At 49.8% G+C, this 17,234-nt stretch overlaps 6 protein-coding genes and 2 non-coding genes across 8 annotated transcripts; 3 read left to right on the top strand and 5 right to left on the bottom strand.

Moving 5' to 3' along the window:
* Positions 1-966: 966 nt before the first annotated feature.
* Positions 967-1,110, bottom strand: POX_d05200 (uncharacterized protein; the record flags this gene model as incomplete). The annotated part of the gene is made up of 1 exon (XM_050114049.1): positions 967-1,110. One exon carries the CDS (start codon positions 1,108-1,110, stop codon positions 967-969), a length of 144 nt encoding a protein of 47 aa, XP_049969000.1.
* Positions 1,111-4,095: 2,985 nt separating this feature from the next.
* POX_d05199 (uncharacterized protein) lies at positions 4,096-5,917 on the top strand (the record flags this gene model as incomplete). The annotated part of the gene is made up of 8 exons (XM_050114048.1): positions 4,096-4,288; positions 4,384-4,403; positions 4,499-4,535; positions 4,593-4,663; positions 4,750-5,051; positions 5,140-5,214; positions 5,330-5,397; positions 5,511-5,917. The coding sequence occupies 8 exons, from the start codon at positions 4,096-4,098 to the stop codon at positions 5,915-5,917; spliced, it is 1,173 nt and encodes a 390-aa protein (XP_049968999.1).
* Positions 5,918-7,780: 1,863 nt separating this feature from the next.
* Positions 7,781-9,637, top strand: POX_d05198 (uncharacterized protein; the record flags this gene model as incomplete). The annotated part of the gene is made up of 5 exons (XM_050114047.1): positions 7,781-8,089; positions 8,176-8,279; positions 8,377-8,724; positions 8,841-9,089; positions 9,187-9,637. 5 exons carry the CDS (start codon positions 7,781-7,783, stop codon positions 9,635-9,637), a joined length of 1,461 nt encoding a protein of 486 aa, XP_049968998.1.
* Positions 9,638-10,186: 549 nt separating this feature from the next.
* Positions 10,187-11,405, bottom strand: POX_d05197 (uncharacterized protein; the record flags this gene model as incomplete). The annotated part of the gene is made up of 3 exons (XM_050114046.1): positions 10,187-10,788; positions 10,848-10,929; positions 10,989-11,405. 3 exons carry the CDS (start codon positions 11,403-11,405, stop codon positions 10,187-10,189), a joined length of 1,101 nt encoding a protein of 366 aa, XP_049968997.1.
* Positions 11,406-12,256: 851 nt separating this feature from the next.
* Positions 12,257-13,259, bottom strand: POX_d05196 (uncharacterized protein; the record flags this gene model as incomplete). The annotated part of the gene is made up of 3 exons (XM_050114045.1): positions 12,257-12,395; positions 12,480-12,602; positions 12,745-13,259. The coding sequence occupies 3 exons, from the start codon at positions 13,257-13,259 to the stop codon at positions 12,257-12,259; spliced, it is 777 nt and encodes a 258-aa protein (XP_049968996.1).
* A 1,301-nt stretch (positions 13,260-14,560) lies between these two features.
* POX_d05195 (uncharacterized protein) lies at positions 14,561-15,910 on the bottom strand (the record flags this gene model as incomplete). The annotated part of the gene is made up of 1 exon (XM_050114044.1): positions 14,561-15,910. One exon carries the CDS (start codon positions 15,908-15,910, stop codon positions 14,561-14,563), a length of 1,350 nt encoding a protein of 449 aa, XP_049968995.1.
* A 954-nt stretch (positions 15,911-16,864) lies between these two features.
* On the bottom strand, positions 16,865-16,937 carry POX_tR096. The gene has a single exon. It is a non-coding gene; the product is annotated as a tRNA-Cys (tRNA).
* Positions 16,938-17,137: 200 nt separating this feature from the next.
* On the top strand, positions 17,138-17,210 carry POX_tR109. Its single transcript has one exon. It is a non-coding gene; the product is annotated as a tRNA-Cys (tRNA).
* Positions 17,211-17,234: the final 24 nt, after the last annotated feature.

The raw sequence follows: 17,234 nt of genomic DNA, 5'->3' as shown, positions 1-17,234 counted from the left end.
ATTCGAAGCCTGCATCTCCAATCTCCCTCGTTACCTACTCCAAGTACATGCAGGATCTCATAATTCACATACTAGTATCAGTGGTCGTGTGAGATGAACAAAGCCCATCCTCCCTTTTCCAAACGAGATTAACATAAACAGCCGTGACGAGTTAAACTGCGCGTGTGTGTACCTCAGCTCTCCCCCACAATCCCACAACCCAGTGGGGACGGGAGGAATACACATATGTAGAGACAAGTCCATCCTTCGCGGACATTCTATCTCAATTCTGCAATGGATGTACCGAGGCCCCATAAATGGACATGTCTCGCCCGATACAGATCAGCACGGTGTTACATCTATGGGCGGCTCAAACGCAAGGGCTCTAGAGTACCCGTCAGAATCTTGTAATCCAGTAAAGTAACTGTTATATCAAGGATCAATCACTGCTGGTAAGCCGTTCCAATGAAATGGATTTCTCCCAGCTGGGTCTGGTACGTGGTACATAGCCTACCGTATCATCCTGGATGATCGAAGGATTCCCCTCAATTTCATCAACTCTTTAATTGATTGCGTCGACGTCAGACATTGCTAATGTAGCAATAGAGATATCAATGCCCATACTACCCGTGTCCATACCCAGTGCCAGTCGTAACCTTGGTGCACTAAGCGAGGAGGCATCCGTGCTTTAAGCTTCATCGTAACGGGAAATGTCAAATCCGCCAAAGTTTGGGTGTGGGCCCAGTTTTCATCTGGGCAGCTCCTTTGCCCGTTTTTGGTTGCAAAATTGGGGGCTTCATGGAGCTGGATTCTCGGATCCGACATGAATTGGGTAGGTAGGGGTGGTTATGTTATTGCGCCACTGGGAAGACAGCATCGATTTCACTGGGTTGCGTAGGTATCATGATTTTCATGGATTTTAGTTAGGTGGATGTACATATATACATGTAGGAGTAGCACGCTGGCTGATTCTTGCCTCCTCTCCCTCTAGCGGTATAAGGTAGGTAGGGTACATCCAGAGTAAAATAGTAGCAGTCTCTTGGTTTCCCTTCGGGATTTGATCCGGGCAAAAGGGCAGAGTTTACGAGTGGCGTAGAGATCTGAGACCATGTGGAAAATATGATGGGACATGACAGAAGGGCGGTGGTGAAAAAGAAAGGCGATCTTATATTATTGATCCATATGCATGATGAGATGAGATAGCGCGTCATTCACTGCGATGCTTAGCTTAGTAGCGGGAAAGGACCAATAGCCTGCAGCCAAGTTAATTGGAAGTTGATGAGTTAGCTGAAATGGAGATCAACAGGATCAACATGGTTGCAACTGATAGTGCCATTGCAAGTCTCCATACCAGGACTTGATTGTGTACTGTAAGAGTGCGACCGACGAACTTTGCCTAAAGGCAGGCGGAGTGCAATTGAACGTGCTCGTCGAGCTTCTCCACAAATAAGAGACGAGACCTTGAAGCCGGGCAGCTCGTCGAATCGATGGTCGAATTAACCGGAGAGATGTATGGGGGGGGGGGGGGGGGGGAAGAAAAGAAAAAGAAAAAGAAAAAGCAAGATCATGTTGATTTGACGCACAAAAACCTTATCCAGAGATAGACGCCTCGATATCCCCCATTCTGACTTGGTCGCCAGAAATTTACTTTGCCGAGGGGAAATCACCCTTCGCTTAACTAATCTGGATTCCGTTAAAATGCTTTTGTCGTATAGAACGGAGTTCTACATCTAGCTTTGCGCCCTAAACACCTCCGTGTGTTGATCTGTTCAAATGATTGATTTGTGGCCTTTTGTCTAAGGTAGAGCACCATTCTGACAGCACCTACTGGTGCTACATAAGCAGACTCATACACGCAGTGGGGTGATAGTAGTCCATCACGATGGTATTCTGCCATGGCAAGACACAATGCACCCTGGAAGTATATCCCAGAGGGGGGGGGGGAGAAGACATGTTGCGAATTCTTCAAAGCAGCCCTGGCGTTACATAGTCCCACCATGTGATCGGTGCATTCGCGTGGAGAAGGTTTTCTTTTTGAAACTGGCTGTGTTTGGAACTCTCTTTTTATTATCTACTTTAGTCCTTTGTGCTTGTATTGGGAGATTTGTAATTGACTAATTAACTCATCAATAGAAGGTAGAGCAGCGCTCCCTGGCATACTCGGGATCCTACTACGTCTGTATTGCGCCTCCGGCCGCACAAAGTTTACACGTTTTCCGCCAAGTGGAGCCCAAGGTTTTCGTGCAGACTTTCCTTGGTAACGATCGTTGACGGACAAATCCCATTTTGATCGTGCAAGAAACAGATTTTCATCCCAATTCTGAACTGTGCAGTATAAACCACATGGTGCCGTCCAGAACACACGATACTGTATGCGACGGAGAAACCGAACCTCGGCAGGTTTGACGCTCTCGGGAATCGGATTGGTCGGACTCGATAACGGAATCGATAATAGGAATCTTCAAATGCATTGACTCAATAGGAATTAGTTTCCGGCGAACCTAGTGAATTGTGGGTCCTCCACAAGAGGAGAGGTTGTTTTTTTTTCTCTCTTTTCTCTCTCTCTCCCTCTCTCTTTTGTTTTCCTCTTGACTCTTCCCCTTTGGGTCTAGACGAGGCGAGATGTCGTTTTCTTGCGGAGACCTTGACAAATGACAATCGGACGAGAGGAGGTTCTCGGATCACGCTACGAAACAGCTGGAACGAATAACATTGCGCTGGGCTGGATGGTGGGACATGCAAAAACACGGGAAGCCTGCTGCCATCCCCGCTTCGGCGCTCCTGTGTCTTACTCTATTCATCCGTTCTGGATGTGCCTCTGGCAAATAAATCTGTACACGGTCCAGCGAGGTAGACAAAAAGAGAGAACGAGAGAGAGAGAAATCGTTTGCACCCGGAAACCTGTTCCACCACCTGCCATTGTCCATTCTAGGAAAGACTCCAGAGCCTTTCTCAGATCATACCCGGTGTGACAGCCCGCCACCTCCTTTCGCGGGGGAATGCTTTTTTTTTTTTGCTTTTTGGTCTCATTTGGATCTTCATTTATTTTTCTTGGCTTGGCTTGACTGCCCTCTTGGATACGCGAAGGCTTGAAGGAGGCACTAGATCATTCTATCCCACTGAAACCAGTCGATGGCGCCCGTAAAACGTTCCAGAGCAGTGGTACGATTGCACCATTGACCTGAAAAAATGCCACGCGCCATATGCTGAAATAGTCAACGGTCGGGTTCCCACACTGGCTTTGCCATTGTGGACTAGAACTGTTTGATTTCTTCCCTTTTTTTTCTGCGTGGCAGATGCTGCCAAATCATGACTTGCTCGGAATGGAGTGATGTGGAGCCGAAAGGCGAGAGTTGTCTCTTTGAGACTGTCTCATTTGCAGAGTCGGGTCACTCCGGTCAGAGGTGGGCGGCCATTCGAACAAACGACGGTGATCATGCCGAAAGGAGAAAGATAGCCATGGACTATTGTTCTGATCACTGGTGCATTTCTTCCTATCAAGACTCGCGCTGGGCAGCTGGCGGTCCCAGATCGTGGTGGTGGTCAGTAGATCCCACAGATTACGCTACTGGACTCGACCCCCTGTCGTCGATCTCATGGGTGACTATGTACGTCCAAGGTGATATGCAACAATGCATTGTTTCTCATGTTTGAGCACTGTGCCTGGATCAATGGATGTGGTTCGGGCGAACCGCTGTTTCCATGACGGGTATGACATCTCGGCGACCAAGAACTTTGTTTCTAACTTTCTTCGTGTCTCCGCTTAAAGTCCGTACCGGAGAAAGGCGTGTGGGAGATGGAAGGAGGAATAATAATAATGATTAGGGAAGAAAATTTGACAAACAACCAAAAGCACACTGAGAGATGCGGGAGGGGGGGGGAAAAGGAAAATAAGGAAAAAAGAAATCTGCCTCTACACTCTGGCCTCATAATATCTGGTCACATACTCTCCCTCGGTCCCTAATAAGTATCAATCTAAAGACCTGGCGATCAAAGTGTCTCGATTTTTCTCTTCCGGTTTTCCCACCAGCTCCTCTCGTTGTCATCACCCCCCGCGCACCATAGTTTCTGCCCTCCTCAGCGCAGGGGCCAGAGGTGCCTGCCCGAGTCGTCGCCATGGCTTCAAGTTCAACCATCGTTCCGGCGATGCCGCCGCCGTTGGGTCAGACGTCGAACTTTGTCGACCCGGATTTTATCGGCGGCAAGTTTGTGGCTGTCAATTGCGTCTTTCTTTCGCTCGCGGCGCTCTCTCTGGGGGTGCGCATATGGACGCGGTTTTTTGTTGTTCGGAACTTTCGCTGGGATGATTGTAAGTCTTGATGCTTTTTTTTTTGTTTTTACCACGAGGAAGACGAGGTGCGCAAAATGTCCAATTCAATTGGAAATAGGACTAACAAGTTGCAGATTTGATGATTATGGCACTTGTAAGTATATACACCTTTTGGAGAATGGGGAAGAGAGAACCTCAATAGCATCGGACATGGACCTTGAGCCTAATGTTTTGCCGTCGCATCGGTAGCTTCTTTCTATCGTCCTCAGTGCCTTGACGTTAGACAGTGAGTTATCCACCACACACAATCGGGTTCGTCTCTCGAGATACTAATCGACCACAGTGCTGAATTGGGGGCTGGGCAAGCACATGTGGGATGTTCCCATGAATCACTTCACGCCGACGTTTCTCAAGGTGCGCATATAGTGTCGATTCCAACACGATAAAACCCTCTCTGAGGCTGATGAGCTGACCACTGTGTTTTTTTGAGGGCACTTTAGCATAATGTCATTGCTGCGATCATCTATTGCGCCGCAACCGGTTTCACCAAAATCTCCGTTCTCATCTTCTACCTTCGAATCTTCCCGAGTCGCAATTTCCACATTGCAGTCTGGACCATCGTTTTCATCGCCGGCGGATACACGATTGCCAGTATTCTGGCCAACATTCTCAGCTGCAGCCCAATCGCCAAGTCGTGGGACTTGAGCATCACGACCGGCTCGTGCATGAACCGGCCGGTGTTTTATTTCGCAAATGCCGGACTGGGTATCTTCACAGACTTTGCCACCGTCGCCGTCCCCATGTATGTTTGCGCAATAGACTCGGGCGCTGGCTTTCACGCTCGTATGGCATATATTGTATATGGCACTAACGGAAATATCTGCGTCTAGTCCCTGGCTACGTCGACTACAAATGCCCGTGCGCCAAAAGATCGCCGTGGGTGCGATTCTCGCCATGGGATGCTTGTCAGTCTTCTCCTCGAGGTCTCCCGTCGTTGGTGGAAGGAGACTTTGTGAAAAACAACTCCCAGCGATTCCTTGAGATGTGACTAACTTTTAGTTTTTTTCCAATATGTTGCAGTGTCGGAATCGTGAGCTGTATTCGTCTGGGCAGTCTCTACACCTTGCTCACCAGTCCCGATCTCACCTGTAAGTCTGAAAAATACCTACTCTTTTGCGCCTGTGGGGGATGTCTTCCAGGAATCCGCTCGTGATCTTCGCATTCACTAACGGGGCCTTCTCATCCTTTGCGATTACTCTAGGGGCCACCACCGATGCGCTCATGTGGTGCACGATTGAACTCAACCTTGGTATCTTCGGCGGCTGCGTGACAGCCATCCGACCTTTCGCCCGGCGATACTTCCCTCGCCTGCTCGGCCTCTCATCCGGAGTGGGTTATTCGTCTCAAGGACAATCCCGATCCCGCAAGCACGGCCACCCGCTCGCATCCATCACTCACAGCGAACGCAACAAGTTCTCCACCAACGGCGCCAACCAATACACCACCACACTCACTACCTTACGAGGCGCTCCCGACAATGATAGCGAAGAGCATATCCTCTCCAGCATTCCCCACAATGCCACAGGCAAAGAGGGTGAACTCGCGACCGGCATCATTCGGACCGTCGAGTTTGATGTCGAAAACAGCTCCACGGCTCCGGCTCCGTGAGGAGTATCTCGCTCATTTTTCTCTCCCACCTTCCTTTTTAATCTCTGTGATTTCCTTTTTTTTTTCTCTCTTAATTACTCTAATGATACTTTTGATCCTGGAATTGGCCGAAGAGCGGATCCGGTCTCTGCATCTTTCATAGACCCTTGGCAAGGTGGAATAGCGATCAATAGTTTGGCTTGATCGGGATCCATCAAATTAGGGCTGGATATACTACCCGACATGTAGCTTTGCAAACGGTCCCTGCAGTGGATGGAACCTCGATATCGCCCCACGCATGGAACGATCAATGATTAGATGCATCTAGGGTCCTGATCAAAGGCAATCAATTACGCCCCATAAGGTACGAAAAAGGGTACACTACCTAGGCCCTGCGGACATGTATCCGTCCAGTTGTCTGGGCAAGGCAACCCGTTTGCTCAAAAATGAGTTTGGGGACCACGACAAATAAAAAATAAAATAAAAGAGAAAAGAGAAGACGAGAGAGGAGAAGAGAGAGAAAGGAAGGTCCAGAATCAACGTGGGAAATCTACAGTTGGGACTAAAGTGGATCGATCCTGCAGGACCGGTGCTGCCACCTCGGCAACGTGACATTCCCTTTCTGTTGGAATGACAGACCAAAGCGCATATATCTGGTCAACTTGTAATTTTTTGGGGGGGGAGCAGTCAATTGGGGACTTGATAAGTGAGGAACCCTCGTTCGTTGTTGAGCATTGATTCCATGAGTCTTGCGGAGGGACCGCGCCGCTCTCAGCGACCAAACTCAAACTCCAAGTGGCTCTCGCCTACACCGGAGACAGCGACAACTTCAGCTTAGTTGAAATCGTTGGGAATTTCCTCAAGATCATTTGTTCCCAGACGACAAGTTGCCCCGCGCCACTGACCCGTTGGACAAATCCCGGACGAACCATTCACGAACTTTGAAGAGGGTAAAATGACCATCGGTCCACCGGGAATGTTGGTACACATGATGCGGCACGGAGTGAACAGTGAGCAGCTTCCAAGTTCTGGAAATGAGAATGATCGATGTGAGAAGCGACGAAGATCTGAAGATCTGGCGATCTGCGGAGCTCATCCATGTGAACTAGCTTCCACTTATCCAGCGATTGTTTCATGAGAAGAGGTCCCCCCCCCCCTCAAAAACAGTAGTTCCTCCCACATGCTGCAGTCGAGAGTAGAGACGCCGTCGAGGAGTATTGAGGATCCGAGGGAATGCGAGCCGAGCCAGTGCCGGCCCAAGCGATCAAATGAATAATGTACCACCCCCCACTGCTCGGACACACGAATCAGGAAATTAACTTTGGAAATTTTGGCTGCGTGCCATTCGGCTCTCTCGGCGGGTTGGCCATGGACTCCATTCTACTTCTTCGGTCGATTGCCACGTTCCTCATCAGATTGAATAATTCCCACGCTTGTGGCCACCAAGTGGACAACATCCACCACGTTTCCACTCCACTTGGCCCGACTACGTTCCCACGCGGCCACCTGGATCGGGCCACAGTCAGTCTTGACAAATTTTCGAATGCATGGCCGAGCTCGAACGGAGTGGGGGATTCGGAGTCAGGTCTGAAAGAAGCTCGAGCTAGTACTGCGGGTGACTGATTTACTCGATCACTCGGGAATTTGGGGGATTCTGGTGCGTACCTAGCGTCCCCGTCGATTGCATTCTCCTCCACTTTGAATCCCCCGTCTCTCTCCGTCGCCGATTCTCTCTCTCGCGGCCTTGTTATTTAATGATCGAATCGTTCTTCCAGGTCGTTCCTTTTTTTTCTTCTCTCTCTCTCTCTCTCTCTCTTCTTTTCCTCCACGGCTTGCTTTGAATCTTTTGTGTGATACAAACCTCGTGCACAAAACAGCTCCGTCATGCGTTTCGCGTCTACTGTGCTGCCTCTGGCGGCCGCGGCCGGTCTGGTCGGCGCTTCCGACTGCCCTACCCCTGTGAGCCGTGGGTGTCAAGCTCTGCAGCAGAGCCCGCTCAACGATTCCGTGTTCGCCACCGGTAGCTCGGTGTACAACTGGGAGACCAAGGAGTTCTGGTCCAACACGGAGCTGATGGCCCCGGGCTGTGTGTTCCGTCCCAAGAACAGCCGTCAATTGGGACAGGCCGTCAAGGCACTCGTCCAGGCCGATGCCAAGTTTGCGGTGCGCGGTGGTGGTCACATGGGAATTCGGGTGAGTTTCAATACTTTGCAGATCATCCAATAAGATTTGGGAGAGGGGGTCGTAAGAAGCACTAGCTGACTTGAATCGTGGTCCAGGGCTCCAACAACATCGACGACGGTGTGTTGATCGTCATGTCCAACTTGACCACCATGGCCCTGAACCGGGACCACTCCGTCCTGTCGCTCGGTCCCGCCTATCGGTAGGTTTCCACGTGTTTATCCATGTGCCCATGTTCGCGGCTTCTGACGAAGAAGAAAAAAAAACACGGAAAAGCTAACCTGCATTCTCACTTGTAGCTGGGGAGAGGTCTACTCCTACCTCGCCCACTATGACCTGACCGTTCCCGGTGGCCGCTTGGGCCCCGTGGGTGTCCCCGGCCTGCTGCTTGCCGGTGGTGTCAACTTCTTCGGAAACCAGGTCGGCTTCAGCTGTAACTCGGTGATCAACTACGAGGTGGTTCTGGCCAACGGCGATGTGGTGCAGGCCAACAAGAACACCAACTCGGACCTCTTCTGGGCCCTGAAGGGTGGTAGCAGCAACTTTGGTATTGTCACCCGATTCGACCTGGAGACCATCAAGTCCACCAAGGTGTGGGCGGGTGCACACACCGTCGAGGCCAAATACGTTGATCAGTTCCTTGCGGAGTAAGTTTTCCCGCTGGTTTCATTTTTGTTTTGCTTCTTTTGTTTTCAACCCCTTCTACGGACCACCTCGTTCTGTGAGATGCTCCGTTTTCTATTTCAAAACTCGCGCTGACCAGACAAACTCATCAGGCTGTTGCCACCTACGCGGCCAACATCTCTGATGCCAAGAGTCACATCGTCCCGGCCCTGGTTCCTGGTGACTCGACTTTGGCCTCAGCCATCCTCTTCTACGACAGCGACACGGTCAGCTATCCCGACATCCTCAAGCCCTTCACCGACATTCCTTCCATCAGCAGCACCGTCGGCTTCAAGACCGTGGCCGAATTCTCCAATGAGCTGGGCCAGATGGTGGTGCCCGGAATCAAGTAAGTGTTCTCCCTTTCTGTCCCCTCGAATTTTATCAGATATCATTTCTGGAAAATTTTCATCCCGTGACCAGCGCTCCCGTCTACCTTCCAACAGCGATGTCTTCGTTGCCGGAACCGTCAAGGGAAACAGCTATGAAGAGCTCCACAAGGGTGTGAGCATCATCAACTCGACCTTCTTCAACGAGCTCCCCAAGCTCCTCGCTCAGATCCCCAAGGCCAACATCTCCACCATCCAGCTCGACTGGCAGCCCATTGGAGCCAAGTGGATCGAGGCCTCCAACGCTCGCGGCGGAAACGCCCTGGGCCTGGACTCCAGCAAGGTGTACCTCTGCTACGCCGAGGTCGTCGAGTGGATCGGATCCGAATACGACAGCATTGTCTTTGAGTGGTTGGAGTCAACTACGGCCGCCATCAACCAGGCGACCGGGCCGCCGGACTCTTCGATCCGTTCAACTACATGGGCGATGCGGCTGGGTTCCAGTCCATCTTCCCCGGCTACGGTGCCGCCAATCACCCACCGCCTGCAAAGCATCGCTTCGGCTTGACCCCAACCAGGTCTTCCAGAAGCTGATGCCCGGTGGTTTCAAGGTCTACTAGATTGGAAGGGCGGACCTGACTATATGAGACCTGATCACCTCTTTTTTTTCCCCTTCTCAATAATTGATCCCCTATAGAATTTTTTTTAAAAAAGCAATGGTAATACTCTCTTTATGTCTTTCAAGCTTCTTGGCCATTTAATTTTTAATTCTTTTAGAGAGCTGTGTACGGGTCGCATTGAATGCGCACAGTGATATATCGGTATCTCCGTAGGAAACTGGACCTAATGTTTCTAATTACATAAGCTCAAGAGACCCCATCAGGCTGATCCTACCCTGCATCCATTGCGTACATACCTAGAGACCTTGAGTTCTCTCGCATAGTGAGAAAGAAATTTTGATTGGAAAATATACCATGAAGCACCTCAAGACCAACGCAAGGGACACATATCGATAAGAGAATCTAAAGAATATACAATACAAAGGCAGGACACAGGGTAAAAAGGGTCTCTTCACATGTAGCCTTTTGCATCAAAAGCCCATATCGAATAGCTGGATTCAGATTCGAATCACCACTTTGCCCATATGCTTGGCCCCATACAGGTAATCAAAAGCGTTTTGCGAATCTTCAAAGGAAAATATAGTGCTGTCCAAAATTGGCTTCAGCGAGACTTTTCTCTCTTCCAGAAAATTGCAAAGAGCCTGGAACTCATGCTTCGAGCCCGGAGTGAGACCTCTAACGATTTTTTTTTTGAATATTAGTATGTCTCGCAAGCTGCCTGGTTGGTAGAAAGTGACAAACCTCAATCTGGCGCTTTTCAGCAGCACGGGTCCCAGGACATTGGGTTGCTCATCCACATTGAATCCTCCTAGGAAGCCGACGAGGGAAATAAGGCCTCCACGGGCCAGAGACGAAAAGGCTTTTGCGATAGCAGTTGGGCCCACATTGTCAACAACAATGTCAACCCCTCGGCCGGAGGTAAGGTGAAGCGCTTGTTTATCCCAGTCCGGGTGAGTTGTGTAATTGATGGTTTGTACCGCGCCCGGGTTACCGAGCGCACGCGCTGTCTCCAGCTTCTTGTCGGATGAGGATGTGATAATCGGCTGAATACCAGCGGCTAAGCAAATTAATAGGGCGAACATGCTCACGCCACCCGTTCCTTTGTAGTCGAAGTTAGCTTTCTGTCTATTGGTACATCACGCGAGGCAAAACCCATACCTTGGAGTAATGCAGTGCCCCTAGTCTGTGGCATATCCAGTGCTCTCCAGGCAGTGGTACCGGCACAGTTCAGGCAGGCCGCCTGCCAAAAAAAATGAGCCATCCATTCATATCTGATCATCTTTGGATTGCGAAACCTACCTCTTCCCAGGACAAATACTCGGGTAAGTGGACCAACACTTGCTGATGAAAGACTGCGTATTGCCGTAGCACACCATCAACATCACCCCCAAGAACCTGCGAGTCATCTTGAAGCCCTGCGATGTTGTTGAGATCGAAAGTCGGTGCAACATGATCTCCCGGTTTAAAATCCTTGACGTCGGGACCGACTGTGACGACTTCGGCCGCACAGTCGGAGGCAGGGATACCACGATCGATGACCTGAACTGGGTATTTTCCTTTCATCATCGCAACATCTCTGTAGTTGAGAGAGACTGCATGGATGCGGATCAAGACATGATTGGAGGGAAGAGACCGGGGCAGCGTCTCTTCTTTCATCTCAATAGATGAACCGTCGGCTGTGCGACGGAATGATTTGTAGAACTCCGGCATTGACATGATTGGGCGACAGTTGGAATGGTTGCTTTCCTGCGTGCTTAAGTGACCTTAGGGAAATTCGAATGATCAAGGAAATCAACAGGTATGGAGACAAGTTTATATAACTAGCTAGTTGAACAGTTTTTGAACAGGATTACAAATGGAGAAGCCTTCAACTTCAACATGGCTTGTTTACTGACTAACCACGTTGTAGCATACACCGGCCTACCTATGGATGTTGCTGATTAATATAATCCGTCATTCTAAAGAAACTCCAACTGTTTTCAACCAAAGATGGACCTTGGTAGCACGTTCAATTGCCCCTCTGCCGATGAAATTGTAATGCATTGGTTGATGAATTGATCCAATGCGAGACAAAGTGTTGATGACCTCATGAAACTACGGACGCCGAACCGGTCCTCCCACCCGCTCCACACCGGCCTGCCCACCGGATTTCTCATCCTCATGCTGGTGTCGGTCCGCGACCAAAACTTGGAGAGCCAACAACATTTCCTATGAGTGTTATGTAATATTACTACTTTCAAGACACTTGGTTCAAGGCAGCCATGGAACATGACATGCAGTATCGCCAAATCAGCATCATCTGTCGAAGGATCACGGATAGATCATGATAAGAAATTAATCACCATCGAAATCTTGACTATATCGCGCATAACTTAATTCAAACAGCAAATTTGGCTGAGCTCACCGCTACCTACTTTATTAGCAGCCCTGCGTGAGAAAGTACTAAATCTGCTCTTCTAATTAACCAAAATCTAACCCCATGCCTGGACTTATATCTCGACTAGGCGGGAATCAAGGGTACCATATGGGTTGTGAACTAGATCAAGAACCCCTCAGTCACACACTTCTCAAGCCTTCACCGGGTAGATCTTGCCCGCCGGAGGGAGCTCGTTCGTCTTCTGACTTGCGTCAACATCGCAGTGGTACTTGCCGCTGTATTCCCACTTGCCGGTTGGAAAATCGGCCTGCCAATCAGTCCAACCGCGACTGCGTGCGAGGTCATCGTAAGTATGAGGCCTCTTCTATTCAAGTATAAGGCTGGCACGCTGCCCGGCTTGTTTACAGACTTACGTGTAATCCCCATCGCTGCGCTGAGGCTCGTTGTGCAGGGGCTTTTTGCAGGTGCGACGAATGTACCCCGAAAGGCGGACGATCTGGGCGCTGGCGACGAGTTTGTGACAGGCGTCATCCTTCCTGATTGATTGGAGAGAGAATCAGCAACAGCTCTTCACATCTCAGGACAGGAGGGGGTGGGGGTTGAAGGGTGTTGGGGAGGCCCTCGTTGGCCACCACCCAAGTTCTATACAGCATGAGGAATCCCATGTATAATACTAACCATCCGATTTGATAAGTGTCTGTGGTTGTTGCACATGAAGAACCCCCGTGCTCGGAAGTATAGCTCGCACCGACGTTGAGTATCTCGCTCGTGATACCCGCCTCAAATCCAACCGAGGTTGACCAGGTGGCACACGCCTGGATCGATTTGAGATGAGAGATCTGGCAGCTATCGGAGTTTGCGCAATTGACATATTCTGAGCAGTCTCTCCACGGCTGCCACAGGGTTTGAGCCTGGGTCAGGTAGATATCACTCCAACAGTGGGCTTTGCCATGGTCGGTACTGCCGCAGGAACCAGCGTAGTGACCATTGCCGTCGTTGCCCTGATTTGCCCACTTGGAGGTCTGGCCGGTAGCGTCGGGACAAGCAGCATCCCCAGCTCGCTTGTTGAGCATAATCTCAATGTCGGCGGTGGTAATGTTTACTTGCTCTAGGTCCTCGATGACGGCAGCAGGGAGGGCCTGCGCAAAGAATGGAGCGGCGCAGAGGGCCAGAGCCAGGAATCTCGCGATCATCGTGATCCTAGGGGAAGATGATTGAACTTGGCGGGTGTTGATGAACAAGGAAAATTCGATTTGTTAGTCGTTCTTGGTATAGGAATGCTTCGATTGAATCTGTGTTGATGAATAAAAAAAATTACCATCACAGGCAGGACTTCGAATGTTATATACTAATTTTGGTGGCCTCAACTGGGCGGTCTGGAGTACTGACTGTGTTGATCTCTTGCTAATAAAATGGCCCCATGCATGGTGAAGGTCCAGTGAGTCGAATCGACGACATCACCCCTTGGGGAAAATGGGGTTTTCTGTTCAGAGGATTTAGGAGCTCGAAACATGGTGTGTTTTTTTTAGCTACTCAGTGCACACACATACGTCAACAAAGCGGCGATCTGCGCCTACGGGCAAATGTATCTCGATTGCCTCTTATACTTGACTTCCGAGAGTTGATAGTTGCAGATTTGTGAGGCTAGTCTTCCAGAGGGAAAGTTTATCCTCATGGCCCCCAACACAGTGCTGTGAATCAGATGTTGCAGATCACTACAAGCCAAACTAGCCTGTGATAGGAGAGGAAGAATCACGCTGCTTCACGTCCTCCCCGTCGGGGACACGCCTGGGGACTGAGGAACACTCATATCAAGACTCGCGAACGAATGCTTGATCGGCAAAATCCCATAAATATCATGATCAAGTGAGGAATTTGTTGGGTAGCTTACTCATCTCGGTCGATATGGATGAACACAGCGCCAGATACGACCATATTCGACCTAGCGTCAGATTCGGCCCCGGATTTTAAAACGATCTGCACGCCGCGGCCATGCAATCTGCACGCAGGGTAGAACTGTAGAAAGCTTTTCTTCGGAAAGAGCCGATTTTAGGGTAGTACAGAGTGTGCTGTGGTGTTGACTTTTTGCCCTCAATTGCGTGGAATGCTCCTTACGATGAAGTGGTGCTTGATTATCGGAGGTTCATTTCGCACCATACTTCGACCACCAGGTACGTGCGGCAATCATGCACAAGCATGGATTTATTGATTCTAGAAAAGACGCCCAGATTTCACACGCGCGTCGGGGCATCCATCTCTTTTCAGATTCAGGGCTTGCCACAGACGGTATTTTCACATGCTGTGTCCCATCTCGATCCGTGGGCATGATTCGCGCGAAACTGATTTAGAAGCTTGACTCTCAACGAATGTCTTTGCAAATACCTCCTATTCGAATAGTTTCTACTCATACAATTTGTATCCGAGGGGAAGAAAAAAAATCCAGATCAATGAGCGGCCTGATCAAATCGGAGCCTTTCTGAGCTCAAAATGATTCTCAATTGTACTTGACTCGCACTGGAATCTCCCAGTCTTCAGGAAGGTCCTCCCAGCGACTCTTGTAGATCCGGCCATCTTTCATCACACCAAGGACACAACTCTCAGGGTCATCAAACACAGTGACATCTTCGAGGGGATTTTCACTCAAAACAATCATGTCGGCTTGAAAGCCTTCTTTAATCTGGCCAATTGAGTTCCCACAGCCCATCATCTCCGCTGGGTTGACGGTCGCACTTTGTAGCACTTCAAGCGGAGTCAGAATCTGGGAGCGAAGTCGGAACTCCTGAGTCTGAGCAGAACCGAGAGGGCCAAGTAGATCTGATCCGTAGCACATCTTAACGCCGGCATCCGAGGCGATTCTCAGCGCTTCAAGACCCGATTTCAAGACTTGGGAGTTTTTCGCCTGTGATTCTGCAGGTAGGTACCCCTTCCACTGGTCCGAGGCCATCTGATCGTATGCGATGAGGGTGGGTGTGAGATAGACTTGATTCTTGGCTAGCAATGCAGCCGTAGGGGAATCCAGGAAATTCCCATGTTCAATGCCTTTCACCCCGTTCTCGACACAGTGCCGGATGGCTTTCACGGTGTATGCATGAGCTGTGACAAATGTCCCGGCATTGCTGGCACATTCCACCATCGCCTGGATCTCGGCAGCAGTGAATTGAAGATGCTCCAGCTTGTCGGTGGGAGACGCTACGCCTCCAGATCCCATGATTTTGATAAAATCCGCACCACACCGGATCTCCTCTCGCACGGCAGCCATGCAATCCGGTACCCCGTTGCAAAGGCGTCCTAGGGAATTGCCATGGTGGATTCCACCGCAGCACTGGATGTGGTCGTGAGATCCACGCAGGTCACCATGTCCCCCGAACTGGGACAACGCGTGGCCCGATATAAAAATTCGTGGGCCGGGAAAGACCCCATCCTCAATGGCCTCCTTGATGGCCAGCTGAGCACCACCACAGTCACGGATGCTCGTGAATCCCCGATGCAGCATCTGTGCTGCTGTGTATGGTTGTCGAAGCAGGTGGACATCATTGGGGTTTCCAAATGCTTTGGAGAGATCTTGGAAGCCAGGCACTGCACAGAGATGGACATGAGCATCGAAGAGACCGGGGCAGAGAAAGCGTCCTCCGCAATCAATCTCCCTCGCGTCGGCGGGGATGGGATCTGAGGAGGCAAGAGCCACGGATTGGATTTTCCCATCGCAAGTGATGACTGTGGCATCTTTTAAGAGTTTGCCAGACTTCACATCGATCACATTGGCGTTGGTGAAACAGTATTTATGAGCATTCGGTCGAGCCCAGGGCTTAATATTAGAGCCCGGCACTGGAGGGACGGAAGACATGGTGCTGATGGAAATGGATCTGATTCCACAGGAACTCTTTTGATGGTGGTACCCTCCGTGAAGAGGATCAGAAATCTTGGTAAGGAGCTTTCAGTAATAGAAGATTCATTTATGGGAAACCTTACATTGAAGGATCAAAATCCAGTCGTTCCCCGCAGCGGTTGCGTGCATTAAGTGGTGGCCATTACATCAATCGTAAACCATCACCTGTCGCCCCGCCATGTTCCCGTCCTCTTGTCAGCGCGACTATTCGTGTTCATTCAATGATTTCGATTTTGATAGACGGTCGGATATTCCCTGCTATGCCCGTGGCTCTCGAGCAGCTGTGGCATTTAATGTTGAAGCGCTCTGGCAACATAGGAGAAATAAATATTTGGGGTTAGAATAGAGCCTCGCATCAATGTGGTATGGTTCTAGCTATGACTTGCAGACCAAGAGTTGGCCTTTAGATCCACTATGGCTCACTTCCGGCAGTCTAGAACATGATTGATCGCGGGAATATATCGCACCGGGCGCCTTTCAAGTCTGTCGAGGCCTCTAGTTATTTCAAAGAGTCAGGTCCCGGCATCGGTGTGGAAATGGATGGACCCGGTCAGAGCTGTGATCCGTCTTGGTCGGGTATCGACGCAAATATGTTAGTAGAAACACACTCTTGAGATATATAATTGAACTGTATCAGACGCCCGAGTCATGTCGACGGTAGGAGGTTGTCGAATAAAGACTGAACTGGTAAGTCTGTTGGCATGAAATAAATAATGCCTGGAGTAGCAGATAACCACCAAGGCAGGACAAGTCGGACATAAGCCGACCGAACTTTCTCCCTTTGAACGGTGCAGAAACTGGTAAAATCCAGCTGGGATCTAATAGGGAATTCTCCGAACAGTGAATGGACAATCCAGGAGACTGCAGCACTAAGGTTGAGATGGGAGCAAAAAAATCTAAAAAGAAATAGCGAGCACCGAAGGCGATTTGAACGCCTGACCCTAGGATCTGCAATCCCATACTCTAACCCCTGAGCTACCGGTGCTTGTTGTGCCAAACTCAAATCACTACCAATATATAATCTAAATTAGAATTGAAGCCCTCACGGTTATTTCTCGAATATTGTTCAAAAACAACGGATCATAATAAAACAGACCACCCATTTAGCAAGCACAGGGTGAATGAGAATTTAGTGACAGATTGAATTTCGATATAGATCAAATTTTCCTGGAAAAAGATATGTCAGCACCGGTAGCTCAGGGGTTAGAGTATGGGATTGCAGATCCTAGGGTCAGGCGTTCAAATCGCCTTCGGTGCTCGCTATTTCTTTTTGAATTTTGTT

The sequence above is a fragment of the Penicillium oxalicum genome, chromosome IV (assembly GCF_001723175.1).
Source record: "Penicillium oxalicum strain HP7-1 chromosome IV, whole genome shotgun sequence".
NCBI classification, from domain to species: domain Eukaryota; kingdom Fungi; phylum Ascomycota; class Eurotiomycetes; order Eurotiales; family Aspergillaceae; genus Penicillium; species Penicillium oxalicum.
This window is presented reverse-complemented; position numbering and strand designations above follow the sequence as displayed.